The 21537-nt window shown below is 38.2% G+C and overlaps 1 protein-coding gene across 1 annotated transcript in view; it reads left to right on the top strand.

Moving 5' to 3' along the window:
• The window catches only part of RP1 (RP1 axonemal microtubule associated), a gene marked incomplete at its 3' end in the record, with an annotated part of 200765 nt that overhangs the window by 160973 nt on the left and 18255 nt on the right, over nucleotides 1-21537 (top strand). Inside the window, exons 44-46 of the mRNA XM_081996424.1 lie at nucleotides 2450-2691; nucleotides 5234-5360; nucleotides 6997-7145. Of these exons, the coding sequence (XP_081852550.1) occupies nucleotides 2450-2691; nucleotides 5234-5360; nucleotides 6997-7145 (518 nt within the window). The remainder of the gene's footprint in view (nucleotides 1-2449; nucleotides 2692-5233; nucleotides 5361-6996; nucleotides 7146-21537) is intronic.

Genomic DNA, 21537 nt, shown 5'->3' with positions numbered 1-21537 from the left:
CAAATGGGTTTCAAGAGTCCATTAATGCCATTCTGTGAAAATTAAAAGATTTCTGAGAAAGAATGGATTTTTAGCATAGCTTTCTTTTAGACTTAACTGAAGAGAAGGAAAGAAGTTTAATGTAGCTGCTTTTAAATTGGATCTTGACAAATTTATCAGAGATTATACAATATAGTCAGCATGTAATAGAAGTGTATAGTACTGTATGATCCAACAGAGATAGTCCTTCTATTCAGTCTTCCTAGGCAGCTATACATTGATGGTTTAAAGGCTTAATATTTCAGTACTAAAGGGCTAAAAGATCTTGGATTATGTCACAGGGGCTATGATAAATTTTCATTTGACTTCCATTCTTTCATGGATTTCATTGTTTTCATTTATATTTAATGTTCATAGAAATTAAAATGGTAGCTCTTTATGATTATCCATAACGTCATAACATCTGAAGATATTTTAGGTGATTTTAAAGATGGTGAGTACTAACTTTTTACCTTCACCATGTCCTGAATTTATGGCATAGATCCCTACCTGATCTAAAGTAATAAAGCTTTACTCCCAGAAGTCATTGTCTCACTCTACTCAGTGCTTGTCAGGCCATACCTGGAATATTGTGTTAGTTTTGGTCCCCGTTATGCAAAAAAGATGTGGACAGGCTGCAAAGGGACCAGAGAAGGGCCATGAAGATGTTCAAAGGCCTGGGGAGCCTGCTGTATGAGGAAAGGCTGAGAGAATAGGGTTTGTGCAGCCTTGAAAAAAGAAGGCTTAGGGGGGACCTTATCACCATGTTCCAATATTGAAAGGGTGGCTACAAAGAAAATAGAGACTCCCTTTCTACAAGGAGTCACATCGAAAAGGTATGGGGTAATGGTTACAAGTTTCTCCTGGGGAGATTCCAGTTGGACACAAGAGGAAAATATTTCACAATGAGAACAATCAGAACAATTATTCCAATTCACTGGGATAATGTCCCCAGTGGTGGATTTCCCAAAGCTGGACATTTTTAAGATTCAGCTGGACAGGGAGCTGGGACATCTTGTCTAGACTGTGCTTTTGCCAAGAAGATTGGACCAGATGATCTTTGAGGTCCCTTCCAACCTGGTTTCTATGATTCTGTGATTCTATGATTCTATGATTTGCATTAGTTTATAGTAGGAGATAAGGGTTTGCCTCTTGTGGTCAGGAAGCTGGACTTTACCAGGACTATGAACATAAACTCAGAAAGTCACTGTTTCCGTCGCTCAAAGTTAAATACCCTGTTTTACAACATAGCCATTTGAAATTATTAAATACATACTTTGTGTCACTTTGCACAAACAGAGCTAAATTATCTTAATAAAAAAAAAGTCATGCTCAGTTCTGCACCAGCCACCAAAACCTCTCTATAGGCATCACGATTTTTTGGTTTTGATATCCCTGAATTTTCCATATATTCTATTAACATTAATGAAAATGTTGAAGCTAGCTAAATCAGTGGGATTTTTTTTGATGTGTGCAAGTTTCTGATCCTGAAAACTGTCTTGTTGATTGGAAGTTTAACTAAATACCTGTTCAGTATAGAGTTACAGAGGTTGCTCAGGAGGCTACCTGGTATCAGTCTGCAGTCCTTATGAGCCTTCAGTTGACTGCTAATTTGTCTAGAATGTGTAAGAGGCTAAGTGCTTGAAACCAGAACTTTAGTTTGAACAGGTGCTACTATTCTTTTTCAACATAATTTTGCTTTTTTTGGTTTAAAGTAAAACTGCTGGTTTCGAGTGTTTTCTGTGTTCCTAAAGTAGGCAAATCTATGTGCTGTTATATAGAACTATTTTTAATTTCTCAGCAGAGATCACTTCTTCACAGAAGAAATGGATAAAGTTTTGTACTTTGCTGGCATGGTTAATTGTGGTGATCTGTGTTAAAATATCACTTTTCAAGCTCTGAACTGGTTTATCTCATCAACATCTTGTTACAGAATATATGTAGCAAATTTTAACATTCTAGTTTAAGTAGCTCCCGAAAAAGTTAAAATGAAAAAATATCCTCCCCTGACCAAAGGCAAACCTGATAACCAGTACTATCTAGTAGAAAATATGCTGCTTTTGAATGGTGATTAGTAAGAAAAAGAACCTATATTTATCAGAGGAAACATTTATGATAGGAAAAAATCAACAGATTGGCATGGCTCTTCCTAAGTCTCTAATACGGAACTGGCAGTCTTATCTGCAGAGTGCTCTTGGACTGGCCTGTTTCTAAAGGGTCAGGTATCACTTCAGGAAGGGCTGGTGTCCAAATCTGATTCTCACTAAATCACTGATAATGAGTGAACCTGTTACATGCCAATATTTTAGCTCAGGGCAAAGGTGGGAATGGGTTGCTAGTCACTTACTAACTAAGCCTGTTACAAATTCCTGTATTATTTTGGGTATTCAGCAAACCCATTATTTTTTTTTCTACTGTTTTGTTTCAACAGGGACTTGGGATGTCTTTGTCACGACTGGTGATATTTCTTCTAGTTCCATGAATCCTAAAATGTCTCTAACCGTGTGTGGTGAGAAAGGTACCTGTACTTCAGTCATCTTCCCAAAAGGATCCCTTAAAGAAAAGCAGATTTATGAGACTTCAATTGAACTAAATAAGAAATTCAATACTATATTCAAAGTTCGCCTAGAAATTGAAGAAGCTGGAGAAGGAGAGACTTGGCATTGCCGTGAGGTAAAAAAAACCCCCAAATTAAAGCAACTACTTATTGTGTCTTTATCGTAAAATTCTCCTTATTTTCATATTTTATGGTTATTGCTTCCAGTTTACAGTTCTGTCTGAAATTACATAATTTTTAATTTACAAAGGTATGTGCATTTAGTAACAAAACTTACAGAGTGATAACTTCAGAGACTGCTCAAAACACTTACTAGGGTAGCTATCGGTAACAAAAATCTTGTAAAGTTAGATGGATTTCTGGAGGGCATATATATAGATGTGCCATCATCTATAGCATATCCAGTGGTGTCTTTTCATAACGGTACCCACTGGCATACATTGCAGTATTTACATAACTCCAAATTGGCTGCTACATGTTGTAGACCCAGTGATCCAAGGCAAATAATTAAACCAGACACTAGAAATGCCTTTTGATGAAAATATCTGCCTTTTAAGTTGGCATGTGAAAAAAAGAAGTAAATAGCATAAGTGACAATCTTTCTCCTGATGTCCAAGATGCTGAAGCTAAAATCTGACATTGCACTGAAATTGCTGTGGCACTTCACTCTACAAAAAATATCTTTATCCTCTTATGCTGGCAAAATAAAAAGAAGTCTAAGGGAAAGAATTCCCTTCTTTCAAATTGCAGAGGTACTTTTATCCATTAATGTTTGTATTTTTTTCTCATTAAAACCTGTAGAAAAAAATAATTTTCCTTTCCAATACATGGTATTAGTGAGCTGAACCCCCTGACATTTAAATGGTAGGCAGGTTGTTAATTTTATATTCGTGGCCAGATGAAATAGTCATCTAACAAATCTATTGATAAAATTAAGACTGCTTCTTGGATATAGTAGGAGACAGAGGATCACAGCAAAAATTTCAGAACAGAAACTTGGCAGTTGAAAACAGTGACATCTATTAGCCTGGTTTACTTCATTAGCTCAGAACAATGACTCAAAGTGGAGTTAGAAAAAAACCATAATTTATGTAAGTAAGGAAAAGAGACAGACATTTATATTAGGTAGGATTAGAAAGAGAAAGAGAAAATAAATTTCCCTGCTTTGGGATATATGTAAATTACTGGGGTTTTAAGGAAGACATTTCCTCTGTTATTACATGGATTCCATAGCAAGACTGACTGCATCCTTGTATGAAATAACTAGGTTGGTATAAGAGGCTGTGGATAATATCTGTTATTAAAGACAGGTTAGCAGTCTATTTACACTGCTGCTTAGAACAAGGATGGTCATTTCTATGCTATTGTATTTTGATTTTACAAGATTGCACCCCACAAAGAATCTGAGATTTCCCCCTTCTATCACAAGTAAATGCAGGTGCAGTTCATTGAATTACATGCTTAGATTCAGAATTCACTTTTATAACCATAACTGCAAAATAATTCTTTTGATGTTTTTGAGGAAATTGAAATCATTATAAAATAATGTCCAGAACAAAATTAATTAAGATATGCTTTATTTCTGAAGCATGTAATAGCTAACATCTTTATTCTTGCTTCTTTCACTTCTTGAAGAAATAAAGCACAGTAAATGAAATCTGATTTTCAAGAAACGGTTCAGGAATGTAGATGTTCGTATAAAAGGGAAATTGTATTAACATTATACATTACACTGCATTTTAGAAAAACTTTTCAATGTGTCTGTCATAATGAAAAATAATAGGAGCCTTTTGAAGACAAAATAATGCTACCATCTCCCAGTGACAATTGCTAAACAAAGATAGTTGAGCTTACTGGAGTAAGGATTTGGTCATTTTAGTGAGTTAGGTCAAAGAAATGTATGAGTGAATTCTCTGTGCTCTTTTCAAAGTGGGGTTACTTCCTGCAACATATTTTCAAATATGTTTTCCGGTCTAGCTTTAAATAGTTTAGAAAATGGAACTTTATCTCTTAGTGTAGCTGGTAGTACCATAGTGTAAGACACCTCATTACTAAAATATGTTTTCTTACAGTAAGACTAAGCTGCTTGGCTCAGGATCACCCTTTTATCACTTTATATACAGAATTTCATAAAGATTAAAAATATTTAGTAATATAATTTATATATTCATATGATACATATGTACAGATATATATACATACCATAAAACATTCTTAATTTCTGTTTTTCAGTTCTTCCCAGAAACACTTCAATTTCTTTTTCCCATCACTTAGAATGAGAAAACATTCTGCACTGAAAAATATTGTGGCATACTGACATTTATCACAAGCTGAAATGGGCATATCAACACTTCTTTTTCTTCCATATGCTGGATAAATAGGTTACATAAAGGAACCTTTTGAACCATTCCAAGTATTTTTTCCCCTTACTGCAGTCTCTACAGCAATAATGCTGACAACATTTTAATTATTTTAAATTAAGACAGATATCTATTCCTTCTCTTTTAAAAGGCTGCTTTCAAAAACATTTTAGAAAAATTTATTTCCTCTTTTAATATTGAGATGATGTGTCATAGCTCTTTAACAGTATGTCTTTTGCTATAGTTTCCATTAGAGCACAACAGATGCTGACGGTATTTCTTTTTGCTCTTTGCTAAGGTAAAGCTTCAGCACAGAGAAAGTAAAAATGTTCTAGAATTTCCATTTTGTCGCAACTTTGCAGATGAAGAAGGAGGAAGAGTGGCTGAGCTTCCAGTTCTGACAGCTGGCTCTCCTTTTCCAGCAGGTTAGTTACAAATCAGAAACACCGGAAAAGATTTGGTCCGTGATGATGGCTAAGATCTTCAGAGCAGTCCAAAGGATTTAGCAGATGCTTTCTATTCATTTTAGCTAGTGATGCATGGCTAGGTCCAATCCTCTCCAGTGTTTAAAAAAAAATAAATCTCAGTCCCTGTAACTGAGCACTGTGCATTCAAGTCTGATTGGTATCAGTTTGTGACAGATAAAAGAACAAGCATACAGCACTGAAAAGATAAAAAAAAGTTTTGAACAGTACTCAGAGTTCAGCTTTTTCTCAGTAATATGATTTGGCTCTCTCCCAGAGGAAACAAAGGAAATCCAGAGGAAATAACTCTCGTACTGTAATTTCAGATAAGGAGGAGATCCATGGCATTTCACAACAGAAGCTCATCTCTGTGTTCCTAGAGTTTCAGGCATTCTTCTTTTGTGACCTAGCAGTTATATGTCAGAAACTCCTTCATGCAAGTTGTGCCTTGATCACCTCAAGACTGGATTTTTTTAGTTTGCTCTGTGTTTCTTAGGAGGTTTTATAACCAAAGTTATTGAAGAATGGAAGAGCTTTTGTCCTAAATGGATATTCTGCCATGAGAATATCCCAGTCTCCTCCAAGTGTTTCCCAATAGTTAAGGGTTTAGATCAATAGCCCAAGTAATCTGTGTATTCCTTGCCTTTTCTGCTGTGCTTTCAAAGCTAGTCTCAAAAAAGCACTTGAGCAGAAGCTCCTTGAATATAAATTTGAGAATACTACTGCTGGAGTATTGCCTGGGAAGGCTCTTTGTCTTTTTAATACTTTAATGTTTGGTTTTTTTCTGGAGGAGCACAGATACTTAAATCTTTACAATGCTGCTCCTCCCTCTTTCTGAGGAGCATTTAACATGAAGACAGATATTGTTTTCTTTAACTTCTCCCCATATTTTTTTCTTTTTTTCAATTGAATGTTTTGGCGATGTGGCTTCTTTCTTACTTTGGGGGCCAGATCATCAGTGTGTTATGCATTTCTCTGGGAGTACAATCAGGTACTTACCATTAGCAGTCATCCAAGAAATACTCAGCTGAAGAGTTGCAAGTAAGATGACATGTCAGAGAACACACAACATTTCTGGAAATCCTCTGCTGAGGCCAATAACTGCAACTGGTACAGTGTAGAGTGGCCAGCCACTGTGATCCAGAGGAAATACAGAAGTTGCCATCTTCCTGACAGAGTTCAGCTTCATTTGAGCTCCATCAGGCTCAGAGAGATATGCTTTTTGAGTAATGTAGTATCAACCATAGCCTAGGAACTGTTTCACAGGAGTGTTACATATTTAAATGCATGCAAGTGTGTGGTAGAGTATTACTTACACGTTTTCATAACAATTTGTGATGTGTTTATTTTTCTGTCATTTTCTATTCTGCCTGTGTTTCAGGCTCACTCACATACTAGGTAGCTTATTATTCCTTATAATAGTGGTTCTTAAATTTTAATTAGAATGCTTCTGTGTGCTTTTCTAAGCATTATAATATAGTTTGGCCTTTTGATCACTCTGGGCGGGACCAAAAAGGAAAATATAATTGTATAAAATATAACATATTTTTAAACTGATTAAGCTCTGGTAAACCTTTTGTCTCTTTTTCCCCAACAGTGAAAAGGTATGTTCTCTATATCACTACGGGAGCAGCCCCTGGGTCAGGAACAGATGCAGATGTGTATGTTATGCTGCAAGGCCTTTTGGGAGATACTGGCAGAAGAAAATTAATCAGAAAAGGAGACGACAATTTCATTAATGGAAAGGTATACTTATAATTTCTGCATGATATTTTGCACTTTTATAACCCAGCCCAATTCATGTGGACTTAATGGATGTAGGATAGGGTCTACGAAGTCCAGTTTGCAATGCTCCGTGATTGTAAGTGCACGTGTTTGTGAATATCTAGATCTATTTTGCACGGAAATTACTGATGCTTATGCAGCTGATGCTAATAATATGTAATAATGTAATAAAATGACTATATCAAATGTTTTAACCTCAATTTTGCAAATACTGAAGCTCTTCAGTGACATGCCATTGGTTTTCCTGCATATTTGCTTAACCACAGAGTTATAAAGATACTTCGTTTCCTTAAATGCCTCTTCTCTTCCCATGCCATTCTTCAGGCTAAGGCGCCTTTCCCTGCCTTTTGCCTCTCCATTGCCAGTCTACCCCTCAGTCTGGCTCTTGGTCTCTCTCCAGACAGCCAGCTACTGTTCTTTGTAGTTTTCTTAGGTCTACCAAGAGAGTAATTCATTCACTGTGCAGGAGTGAGTCTCACAGCTCATAGATGTAGACCAGTCAAAGACCAGCATAGCTGCCAGAGCATTTGTCTGCAGCATTGTCAGTATAAACAGAAATTAGAGGGAATTTAGGTACAGAATATGCTGCAGAAACATGGGCAGATTTACAGCAAAATGCACGTCTTTGACATAAAACCTTGTCCCTGTTGGAAGCTCTGTCTAGAAGGAGTGAAATTTTCATCTAAAAAGGTCACTAGATTTGGATCTCTCACTAGATACATGGAATAAACAAAGTGTTTGTATTGTCTGCTGATTTTTATATGAAAACAAATTTGAGGATTGAAACAGTTTAATAAAGATTCTGAAACAAATGTCTATTACAGAAAATTTGAGTTGGAATAGCTAAAGTTTAGAAAAAGAAACACCAGTGTCTCACAACCAGAAATGCTGAGCCTATTTTACATTAGACAGTGCTACCTGTCTTTCTTATAGTGTGTGCACTCTTCTACCTCTCTGAAATCTCAGTGAATACTGTGCTTATGGTGTTCTAACCTGTTCCTCTTTCAGAAATATTATGCAGTAAACTACTTCTTCTGCTGGTGTTGACTGCCAAACAAATCAGCGTTTCTCTAAGGCAGCAAGCTTGCAAATCAGCTTAGATTGATAACCAAAGCAGAGGCATGATATGTGGGATTAGGAGGTGCTCAGCTCCTAACTACCCCCAGCTTCATTAATTCAGTGGGAGCTGAAGGGGGTCATTATCTTACTGGATTTTACCTGCTTGAAATGCTTATTTGTAAGAAAAATGGGAGATTTTAAATCTTTATTTTTAAGGGACTATGTACTTGTGGATGAGGGTACTCAGTTTTGATAAAGGCACATTTAGCTTCCCTAATGTTGAAACCCGATTATGGTTTATTGATAAGCTGATTTAATTGGATTTCAGAGCTGCAGACCTTTTGTCCTCATGCAGTAAAGTTAGTTTAATGTAAGTTTTACTGGATTTCTCCTTAAATCATAATTTCACAAGTGAGCAATCTGATTTCTAGACTGGTAGTTTTTAATGAAGAATGACCCTGGATGCACATCCAGAAATGTTGCCTTAAAGAACAGAAAAGACCTACAAAGATTCATAACCTGAGGGGTGTTTTTATAGTATTTGCATCTACTTCAACATGGCACAGATTTTTTCTATTTTACAGAGTAAGAGGCAGAGCTGGCATATACCCATCTTTTCATTAGTTATTTGAATTTTTTTAGAAGCAGTATGTGAATGTATCACAATATACTTGTATTTCTAAAAGTAGATATCAGCATAGGAGTATTTTAAGGGCCTAAAAAGAAATTGCTTGTAGATAAATCATAGAGAAACATAGAAAAGTCTTGATTTGCTCCTTGTTCAGTGAAAATAAAGTAAAGGTATTTGGTTAATTGACAAAGTGTATATTGATTCTGCAAGTAAGACTCCTGCTTTTGCAGCAACATTTTGTTCATGACATGTTTTGGAAATTTCCCAGTGTTTTCTTCCCTTTATGAGTAATTTCCAAAAAGACTCTCAAGTGTAGAATGTCTCTTTCTATACCAGCCCAATCACATATTGTGCCGAGCACCCCTGCAGTCAAAGAGTCTGGACTTGGTGGGTTAGAGGATTTTGGAGTATAACAGTCAGAATTTGCATTCTGAATCTTAACAGCTGTTCTGACATTTTAAAATGTGCTTTTCCTTGCAATAATTTCCCCCTGACTATACAGTAACAGCTAGTGAACTGGAACGGTGTTTCTGTTAGAAAGCACATCAAAATATGGTGTTAGTCTCACAGAATGTCAGGGCTGCTGCAAACAAGAGTTTAGCAATACAGAAACTCATAGAAATGTTTAAATATTCAGAGGGCTTTGCAGTGGGTTGGAGATATGCTTCTTGCATTTAACAGGTCTTTTATTTACAGGAGCTGAGTTACATGGTAGTAAAAGATTGAATTAGCTTCTTATATCTGAAAAGTTGCTTTGTGTCTTTCCAAAGTCCTTACGCCTGTGAAACCATCAGAGAACTGGTAGATAAAGCAATGTTCATGATATTATTAATTCATCAGTAAGCTCCCTGTAGCTAACCCCATGTCTGAGGGAGCAGCACTGTCACCGAGAGAGCTGAGCTTCTAGTGATCTACTCAAATGAGTGTGAGGACTAGTGCTGCAAGGAGTGTATTCTTTCAAATTGCTTATGACATTGATGCCTTGTTTGATGTTCTCCTCAAAACTCTAAGGATAGACGAAGCAATCTCAGCATGCTTCTTCATGTAGTTCAGCTTTCATAAAATCCTAATAGTATTTATTCATACTTCATGAGTCAGTTTAAGTCTGACAAATGTTACCTGCTCCAAACACTTTTTTGAACCAAGTATACTCAGTGCAGACATGCTGTAAAAACCAGGGCCTAGCTGTGTGAAATCCTTATGGTATCTCCATGTTGCTTCGAATGGCACCCAACATTTTTCTTCAAATTAGATTCTTTGTGTTTCTTTGTATAGTTGTTGATAGACTTGCTATATGCTCTTTCATATGGCTGAGTTACCCATAAATTTCCTCACTGAGAATGTGGCTTTTATCAGATCAATTCCATCAAAGCCAGTAAACTACACAGGATATGTTATGACCAATATTTAAACTATTTTAATCTCTCTACGATGAAAGTGGCCAGTATTTTAAATACTCTGTTACTGAAGCAGTAAAATCTCCTTGAATTTTTACTTCATTCTGTCAGTTGTTGAAAAGATATATCCTTTATCCTGCCCTATATTTAGACATCAACTGCTCAGGTTGGTACCATGGTAACTGCAGCACATATAAAAATTGTCAGTGAGAGGTGACTGTTGGTGTTCAGTTTCAGTACTCACAGATTAAGCATTGGCAATTTTAAAAATTACTTTGGGAAAAAATCCACGTGTACCAAAATACACTAAAAAGGGCCAGAATGCGGGACAGTGTACTGTGGCCACTAGTAGGAAGTCAATATTTGTCTGCAGTGTCCACATGACATCATGTCTAGAATAATGCTATTTTGTAACCGCAGGTAAACCTTTTCTTATGGAAAGCATATCTGACATAATGATTAAATAATTGCAAAATGCCATTGATACAAATATATTAATCACAGTGTTAGGCTGCTAGCCAAGTTATTGTAGTACAGAAGTGAACAGTAAAATGGTCTGGTCATTGAGCAGAAGGATTATTCAGATGGAAACTAGGAAAATATGGAATACATCATAGTGAAGGAAAGACTGGTGGAGTTTGTCAGAAACTCTGAGGAGAAAAGCGGAAAGGAAGAATGTAAGTAGAACTTTGTATAACCCTAGGAGACAGTGGCAAATTTTTGAGACATTTGGTTCTCAGTGATACCTCTAGGATGGTATTCCCTAGTCACTAAGCAAAAGAGTTGTAGGAGGTTTTAATTTCTTTGTTTGTTTCTTCTCTTTTGTTTTAATTTCTATTATGTAATATAACATGTTTTTACAGGTTTGGATGTGGGTGATGATATTGGTCTCTGTAGCAGTCCTAGAACATATCATTGCAATCACCTAGTTTGTCTACAGGACATTGGCCAATGGATTAGAGCTGTGTGAATAATTAATTTTGATTTCCTGGCATATTCTTGCAGAGCAAGAAGAAATGTAAAACTTTGTTGCCAAAAATTTAAAATTGGACAAAAGTAGTTAACGTTGAAATTAAGTACGGGGGGGCAGGCTTTCTGCCTATATAGAGCTCAAAAATAAATTACATATATTACATTTCTAAAGCTGAAATACATCTCACTTAGCTTTAGTTCCCTGCAATGTACACATTTGTTTGTAACATGATGATTTGAGCTGCTTCTGCAGAAAGGGAGTGAGGTAGGTGCTTTGAGAAGGTGGTTACCATCTCTCTTTATTTGGACATTTATCTTAAAATGAAATTAATTATCATCAGAGAGTGCCTGCTGCTTTCTCCGGCTGAACAAGAGCCAGCAGTGTGCCCAGATGTCCAAGAAGGCCAACAGCATCCTGGCCTGTATCAGGAATAGTGTGGCCAGCAGGAGTAGGGAAGTGATTGTGCCCCTGTACTCGGCACTGGTGAGGCCGCACCTCGAATCCTGTGTTCAGTTTTGGGCCCCTCACTACAAGAAGGGCATTGAGGTGCTGGAGCATGTCCAGAGAAAAGCAACAAAGCTGGTGAGGGGTCTGGAGAACAAGTCTTCTGAGGAGCGGCTGAGGGAACTTGGATTGTTTAGTCTGGAGAACAGGAAGCTGAGGGAGGGACCTTATTGCTGTCTACAACTAACTGAAAGAGGGTTGTGGTGAGGTGGGTGTTGGTCTCTTCTCTCAAGTAACCAGCGATAGGACGAGAAGAAATGGCCTCAAGTTGCACCAGGGGAGGTTTAGATTGGATATTAGGAAAAATTTCTTCACTGAGAGGGTGGTCAGGCATTGGAACAGGCTGCCAAGGAAATGGTGGAGTCACCATCATGGGAGGTGTTCAAAAAACACGTAGACGTGGCACTTCAGGACATGGTTTAGTGGGCATGGTGGTGCTGGGTTGGCGGTTGGACTTGATCTTAAAGGTCTTTTCCAACTTTAATGATTCTGTGATTCTATGATTTTGCAGGGAAATTAACCAATTGTCTGACTATAGACTTATTTTAGATAGGCAAAGTCAGGTGAGTGAATTCTATGTCACATTTATTTCAGTTTTTTAAAAAACAAGATAATTTTAAAGGAAAATACAGGTGAGTGTATTACCTTGATTTATCAAAAAATTGAAAATAGTTATGGTCAATCCACGCCTGCATTTTTCAGTAAATAAAATATTCAACCATTTTCCTCAGTGCAGCAAGAACTGAATTACCTTCAAGTTAAATAGTTTAGAAAATATATCAAACTCAAAGTGAACGGCTTCCAGTGATGAAGTGCTCATCTAGTTAGAAAATTGTTTCAAAGCTTAATTATCCTTCTTTTTTTTTAAAAAAACCATTATTTTCTGTTTAAATATGTCAAGGTTTAACTTCTAGCAACTGGATTTTGTCATGCTTTTGAATGTTAGTCTGGATAGTGCTCTTACACCACATTTCTGCTGCCTTTGGCAGTATTTGTGACAATAAGCAAATCAGTACGCCTTAAACAAGTTAAATATATTAGGTTGGTTGATTCACTGGAAGGCAGGCTTTCCAGTGATTTATTAACTCTCACAAATCTTTTCAGAGCACTCTTCAATTTACCACCCTAGTTCTTCAAGTGCCTTAAGTAGCAATTGTTTTTGCATCATCTCCAAAATCTTGTTTTCTTCCAGTTAACTCATGAAAACATTAAAGAGCATAAGCTTATTAACTGGCCTCACTACCATGAAATGTGCTTGAAAATATTCTCCATTTACAGCTGTGCTTGGAGACTTACCAGTTAATTAGACATTTTATTGTCCCATTGTCAGCCAGGTTGAGCCCACCCGAGAATCATTTGAATATTGCATTATGGTGTCTTAATCAAAATATTATACAATCATATGCATTACTAAAGTTGAAGAAAATTACATCCATCATATTTTCTTTGCCTGTTAAACCAGATCTCAAACTTGGACTGTTACTAAACCAATCCAAACAATCAGAAACTGCATCAGATGGGTTTGAATTTTTCCAAAGTGATGTTTGTCTTTGGGGTTTTTTTTTTTGTTTTGGTTTTGGTTTGTTTTAATTTCTATTGTGTAATATAATATGTTTTTACAGGTTCAGATGCGGCTGATGATATTGGTTTCTGTAGCAGTCCTTCTGCCTTTTAGTAAATGCATTTTACTTGATGTCTGATTGAAATGTCTTTTATAAGTTAGTTGAACGGTCATAGCTGCTGATTATTACAATGTACCGCTATTCTTTCTTATTCCTGTTGCTGTTCTATGCATACAAATCCTGTTTCAAAAAGATTCTGTTCCAGTTATACTAAGCAAATTAACATGAAGTCAGTTCAGGGCAATTTTTTTTTTTTTTTTTTTACTGCCCCTATTCTTTCATTTATTTTTCACTAATCTTGTTGAAGATGGATGAACCACAATAATTGTAGGTTATCAGAAACCTCTAATTACGTGTTCACTGTAATTAATTTTTTTTTTCATGTAAAGATAAAGTTTTTCAATGAATTTCTGGATGAGGATTTAACATAAAACAAAAACATGCTTGCAAAAATGTGTGAATTTTGGAGGAAGCTCAGGGTTCACATCTTCAGATGCATAGAAAACTCTATTTTTAAAGAAGTGTTTGTACAGAACATGGGTTACAAGATACTGAGGTCACAGGCAGATGCACTGTTCATCCGTCCACTGAGCTGGGTGAAGACAGTACTGCTACCAGTGCTTGTCATCAGTGCTGCTTACCACCCAGTGTTTCCACCCCTTAAGTCTGCTGGCACAGCGACATTCACTCTGTCCAAATTTTTATTTAGTTTAAGCAATTAATTTTGCTAAATAATTTGGGCTTTTCCACTTGGTCTATCTTGATAATATTTGGCTGGAGAGAAGCTGATTGTGTGGTTATTTTGGCACAGCTAAAAAGGTGATAGTCTCCATCTAAGGAAAGGTAAAGATGTGACAAGCATTTGGGACAGGGTGGAGGAGTTCAGTTCAGCACAACTGGAAGAGCCCATGGGACCACAAGTCTGAAGGGTGATGTCTCAGCAAAAGTTATTTTTCTCATTTGTCTCCTTCTACAGGAATGTTCAGACACTATTTCTGATTTGGGCTTAGCGTCACAGGGGCCTTTATAGTGCCTTCCAGGGCTAGCTAAAACTCTTTTGTCTTCAGTGAACTTTCTCCAGATTAACAAGTGAGATCAAAATAATCAGGCAGCAAATCAATAGGTTTGCTAAGCTTAATGGAAAAGGTCCGTTATCTAGACACTCTAACTCCTTTTCCAATAAAAGCCTATTAAAATGATAGCAACATTAGCAGTATGGGACATCACTTGTGCGTACAGGTTGATGAAATTAAGCATATGGCGTGTCTTGACTTGCCGTTTTCAGTTCTGCTGGGAACATCGTCACTAACCAACCATCAAGTCTCAGTACTGAGCCTATAAAATGATTGGCATTTATAAAGGTAAATATTGCACAGTGACTGTTCAAATGCTGCTTCTGTTACAAGAGCTATTGCAACTGCTACAGACAGTTGCCAGCCCTGACACTGAAGAGTACTGAATAAAGTCAAACCGGGTCAATAGATTCAAAGGAAATGCTCAGAACATGGGTCCCAGGACAAAAAGAAACATTTGAAGAAAGTATGAAAAGGAGTTAACAAAAATTAAACTTTAAATAGTCTGAAAGGTTTGGTAGAATGATTGTTTTTAAGGAATTTTTCAGTGCTTTTTTTCTTATCCCAGAAATATGAAGTGTCAATTCTGCTTTTGCTAGGGGAGCTCTTCTGGGTCTCAGAGGATGTATGGCTCTCACATTGTCAGTCTCAGCTGCTCAGTCTTGGAGAATATCTTTCTTTCTCCAGACAGTGTTAGTTAAGAAAATTTAGTGGGCTGTACAGACACACAAATTGTTTTGATACTATTCTGCAAAAATTCAATATAAGCTCTGCTGAATTAGACATTGTGTATTACTATCAATATTTAAGGAGGCTTTTCTCCATTCAAACCTAATTTGCTGGTAGTAACTAAAATGCAATTGACATTTTTCTCTAAGGGAAAATGAAAAAGAAAAGTTTTATATTCTGTAGCTTTACCTATCTTGTGTGTGTTTTCTTCCCCTCTCTCTCTCTTTTTGCAGAAGAATTAAGCCTCCAGTAATTTAAAAGGTCCCATCTGTAAATCAGATAAGAGATGGAGTATCATGTGACATACAAGACCTGTCAACAACAGAAATATTTCCTATGTTTTATGACTAATCCATGGTCTGTCATGAATCCACAAAAATATTAGCTAAATTTTGGATAATGATTCAATTTCTTATAATTATAATGAAGTATATGGCATAGTCTGTCTAGTTGCAGACAGCTTGTGAGGAGAAAAGTCGATTAAATTTGGCAAATAAATTGTCTCTAGCAAATTGTTCATCTAACTCCCACAATTATAGTTGCTTCTCTTTCTCTATTCTTTTTTGGTCTCTTGACTGCAATAAAGTTTATTACACCACATAGATTTTCAAATGTACAGACAAAGTGAAAATGTAATCTTCTCGGTGAAGTGAGTTTACCCCAGTTGTCACAATTTCTAGTCTAGTTAACAGTCTTTCAACTTGCAGTTTATTAGATGGTTGAACCATCTGCAAATTTGACCATGGATTTCTAATATTTTACATGCTCTAAAATGGGCTTATTAAAATTGCACATTGGCAAATGATGAAGTAGTGTGTCTAATGCAAGACAAATATCAAAGTTTTCACAAATGTTTATTCTGCCAAAATACATATATTTTCAGAGGAAAAAGGATTAGGAAAACCTTTCATGCATTACCTATATATACAAACTTGCTGTTACCTGTGGCTGGATTATCCAGGTTATGTATAACCCATAGTACATTCTACACCTGAGTTACTAAGTGCTTTCAGAAACACTACCACTAGGGAGAATGGTGTACAAATTCTTTTGCTGTGCTGATGTTGTGTGAAGCTTTTCAAGTTTAATAGAGTTTATTAACTGTCAAGCTTAGTGCAAGTCAAACACAACTATCCTTCTGGAGACAGCACAAATGTAGAAGTCTGCAGAATATTGTCTGTATTTTTCCTTTATTCTTAACTCTCTCTCCTTTCCAAAAGTGGATCACTGACAACAGATTTTTTGGAGATCCTGATGATAGTGTCACTAAATTAGTCATCCTCTGGAAAACTCTTTTCTCTTAAACAGAAATCTATTCTAACAAATATTCTAATCTGACAAAACCTTCTTCATGGGAAGCTTCCCTCTTTCCATGGGACTTACTTGGAGAAACGTGGTCTACTGGAGGCTGTTGTGGTCCATTTATCAGAGAAGGCGAAGAGCATCTTCGGTCATAGGCTTGCCAAGCTGATGAAGAGGGCTTTAAACTAAAGTTGCTGGGGAACCTCAATCCATCCCACTCCTACCAGTTTGATGCCAGTGCCAGCAATAGACGCCCAGAGCCTGGAGAAGGGTCACAGGTCAGCAGGAGAGCACCTGAAGAGCACCACAAAGTAATTCCAGCCACTCCAACCAATGTCAGCTTCATATGGGCCCAACTTAAATGTCTCTATGCAAACACATGTAGCATGGGGAATAAACAAGAGGAGTTAGAGATGTGTGCATGCCTGCAGGGCTGTCATCCTATTAGCATCATGGAGATGTGTTGGGATGACTCCTATGACTGGAGTGTTGGAATGGAAGGATACAGCTTCTAGGAAGGGTACTCTGTGCAGGGGCAATGAGGAGAGGGTGTCACCCTCTATGACCAGCTGGAGTGCATAGAGCTCCACCTGGGGATGGATGAGGAGCCAGCCGAGAGCTGGGATGGGTCAGGATTAACGGGAGGGCAGGGACAGGTGACATGATAGTGATGGTCTTCTTCAGGCCACCTGAGCAGGAACACTGAGCAGATGAGGCCCTCTATAGACAGATAGTAGCAACCTCATGTCCACAAGCCCTGGTCCTCACAGGAGACTTCAACCACCCTGATACCTGTTGGAGGGACAACACAGCAGGGCATAAGCAATCCAGGAGGTTCCTGCAATGCATTGATGATAACTTCCCTCTCCAAGTGACAGAGGAGACAGTGAGGAAAGGTGCTATGCTGGACCTTGTTCTCACCAACAAGGAGGAGCTGGTGGGCAATGTGAAGCTCAAGGGCACCCTTGGCTGCAGTGACCAGGAAACAGAGTTCAGGATCCTTAGGGCAGCGAGGAGGGTGCACAGCAAGCTCACTACCCAGGACTTCTTAGGAGAGCAGACTTTGGCCTCTTCAGGGATCTGCTTGGTAGAGTACCATGGGATAAAGCCCTGCCGGGAAGAGGGCCCCAAGAAAGCTGATTAATATTCAAGGATCACCTCCTCCAAGCTCAGGAGTAATGTATCCCAACAAAGAGGAAGTCAAGCAAAAACAACAAGAGGCCTGCATAGATGAACAAGCAGCTCCTGGACAAGTTCAAACACAAAAAGGAAGCCTACAGAGGGTAGAAGCAAGGATAGATGGCCTGGGAGGAATACGGAGAAATTGTCCAAGCAGCCAGGGATCAGGTTAGGAAAGCTGATAGAACTAAATCTGGCCAGGGACGTCAAGGGCAACAAGAAAACCTTCTATAGGTACGTTGGTAATAAAAGGAAGACTAGGTAGGGAAAATGTGGGCCCTCTCTGGAAGGAAATGGGAGACAAGGTTACTTGGGATACAGAGAAGGCTGAGGTCTTCAACAACTTTTTTTCCTCAATCTTCACCAGCAAGTGCTCAAGCCACATCGCCCAAGTTACAGAAGGCAAAGGCAGGGACTGGGAGAATGAATAACCACCCACTGCAGGAGAAGATCAGGTTCAAGACCATCTAAGGAACCTGAAGGTGCACAAGTCCATGGGACCTGATGAGATGCATTTTCAGGTCCTGAGGGAACTGGCGTTTGAAGTCACTAAGCCACTATCCATCATATTTGAGAAGTCGTGGCAGTCCAGTGAAGTTCACATTGACTGGAAAAGGGGAAACATAACCCCATTTTTAAAAAGGGAAAAAAGGAAGACCGAGGAACTACAGACCAGTCTGTCTCACTTCTGTTCCCAGCAAGATCATGGAACAGATCCTCCTGGAAACTATGCTAAGGCATATGGAAAGTAAAGAGGTGATTGGTGACAGTCAACATGTCTTCACTAAGGGCAAATTGTGCCTGACAGATTTGGTGGCCTTCTATGATGGGGTTACAGCGTTGGTGGATAAGGGAAGAGCGACTGTCTTCATCTACCTGGACTTGTGCAAAGCATTTAACACTGTCCCACACGACATCCTTGTCTTTAAATTGGAGAGATATAGATTTGACAGATGGACCACTCAGTGGATAAGGAATTGGCTGGATGGTTGCACTCAAAGAGTTGCAGTCAACAGCTTGATGTCCAAGTGGAGATTGGTGATGAGTGGTGTCCCTCAGGGGTCCATACTGGGACCAGTACTCTTTAATATCTTCATCAATGACATACACAATGGGACTGAGTGTACCCTCAGCAAGTTGGCAGATGACACCAAGCTGAGTGGTGCAGTTGACATGCCTGAGGGACAGGATGCTCTCCAGAGGGACCTGGACAAGCTTGAGGAATGGGCCCATGTGAACCTCATGAGGTTCAACAAGGCCAAGAGCAGGGTCCTACACTTGGGTCGGGGCAATCCCAAGCAAAAATACAGGCTGGGCAGAGAATGGATTGAGAGCAGTGCTGCCAAGAAGGACTTGGGAGTGTTGGTTGATGAGAAGCTCAGCATGACCCAGCAATGTGCACTTGCAGCCCAGAAAGCCAACTGTATCCTGGGCTGCATCAAAAGAAGTTTGGCCAGCAGGTCGAGGGAGATGATTCTGACCCTGTGCTCTGCTCTGGTGAGACCTCACCTGGAGTACTACATCCAGTTCTGGGGCCCCCAGCACAGAAAAGACATGGAGTGGGTCCAGAAGAGGGCCACAGAGATGACCAGAGGGATGGAACACCTCTCCTATGAGGACAGGTTCAGAGAGAGTTGGCATTGTTCATCCTGGAGAAGGCTCCAAAGAGATCTTATTGCAGCCTTCCAGTACCTGAAGGGGGCCTACAAGAAAGCTGTAGAGGAACGTTTTACAAGGATATGTAGTGATAGGACAAGAGGTAATGTTTTTAAACTGAAAGAGGGTACATTTAGATTAGATATAAGGAAAAAAATTTTTACAATGAGGGTGATGAGCCACTGGAACAAGTTGCCCAGAGATGTTGTGGATGCCCCGTCACTGGATGTGTTCAAGGCCAGGTTGGATGGGACTTTGAGCAACCTGATCTAGTGGAAGGTGACCCTACCCATGGCCGGGGGGTTGGAACTAGGTGACCTTTAAGGTCTCTTCCAACCCAAACCATTCTATGATTCTATGATATGTTTCCAGTAAAATCATGCATTAATATAAGCATAACCATTTGCAAGGACAAGCAGCAATTTTTAAGATATTTTTTCACATTTTGGGATCTTAAAATATTTATTTACTAACAGGGACAGCGGTCTGTATGTTTCTTACTTGAGTTTATCTGTTTTTCACCCATCTTCTAGACCTGTGTATTTTTAATACATTTTATTTAATAAGTGCAACAGACCATTCTATTTTTTTCAAGCATGATGCTATAATTTTACCAATGCAATTAAAGACGGAATAAAGCAGTGATCAAACTCGTATCACAATTAAAGTAAATTAAGAGTTCAGATTAATGGTATTCAATCATCAAATTAGTCCAATAGGTAGTAAAATATAATTGTGGTGTTGACAATAAACATTACTTTTTTGACTTAACTATGGAAAATGTGAAGAACAGCATCCTTCCCAGCAGTCCTGCACTCCATCTACAATTTCAGCCCTTCCAATATATTTGCTCTGCTGCCGAAGGACATAATTATCCTGAGAACCTTCATTTCCATCTTATGCTTTTGCCAGTCTAAATTCGCTAAGCAGCTGGTAACCTTGACTAATTGTAAGGAAGTATAGTTATTCAAGTGCCTCTTTAACACTTTTTCCTTAAAATCATTGTCGGCTTGCTGTTCTCATCTTCCCCTTTCACACGATAACACAGGGGTGACAATACAGATGTGATGGTTATATGATGCACTATAGCAGTTTTTGAATAACACTACCTTTCAGTGTAGAAGAAGCCACGTAATTCAATGACAGGTTCGTGATTATTTTTAGGAAAATGTTAAAGGCGTAGTTCACAAACACAGACATTCATATACTTATATTAATGAAAAAGTAGAAGAGTTAAAGGCAACCCACCAAGACCAGAGCTGAAGAAAAAAGTTTGAAATTTTTCTGTTTCCGGAGATTCTTTTTTTAAAAATAGGTAGTCAAGTATTATCTGCAATTTCAAGCTTGATATTTTATTTCATGGTGGGTCTCATTAAGTTGCAAGCTGGTCAGGTTGGTCTTCTTAGTGACACAAATCCTTCATCAGTTCTTCACTGGAAAACCTGTCCAGGGATGACACAGACCTGTGGCTGATGGAGCAAGAGAACTGCTTTTCTCTGGTTCATCTCTTCATAATCCTTTGAATAAGGATTATTGCCCTCTTGCTCTGGCTAATCAACTTCAGGATGGATTAGGTTGGTAAGACTTCTCAGGACTCAAGTGTTTTTGATCATTATTGCAGTCCAGTCCCCTCAAAAACATCTTTATATCTCTAAATCATGCTGGAAATTCCATCACAAATAACATTAGATTTTACCAGTTAGCAACCCTTATAGAAATAAGATGATAATTCATAAATCTATAGAGCAAAACAGGTGGAAGAGCTCTATGCCAAGAAATTAATCCCTCTTTTCCAGCTGAGGAAGTAGGTGTAAGACCCACAAAAAGCCAAAATCACATATTGTGAAAATGTACTTTTAAACTGACAAAGAATAGTTGAACTAATTTAAATTTATAACTTTATCTAATATTTTTCCTTGAATCAATTAATTTTATTAAAACTAATCCTGAAAGTATTAATTAAAATCTGGGACCAAGTTCATTATTCTTCCCTAAGAGAATAAAATACCGTTCTGCGATATTCACTTCTGCCCTTCTCATTCCCTGTGTTTCATCCCTCAGGAGGGAGCCATGGGCGTCTATTGTGTTGAGAGTAAGAGATGTGTAAAATGGTATCCCTGTAAATCATTAAGTGTGAAATTTGGGAAAGAAAATTTCTCAGGAAGTTTAGCATGAGCAACTGACTGATCTGTGTGGGGAAACTGAGGTGTTTTAGCAGTAAATTGCAG

Source organism: Phaethon aethereus, assembly GCF_964289735.1.
Source record: "Phaethon aethereus genome assembly, chromosome: 2".
NCBI lineage: Eukaryota > Metazoa > Chordata > Aves > Phaethontiformes > Phaethontidae > Phaethon > Phaethon aethereus.
This window is presented reverse-complemented; position numbering and strand designations above follow the sequence as displayed.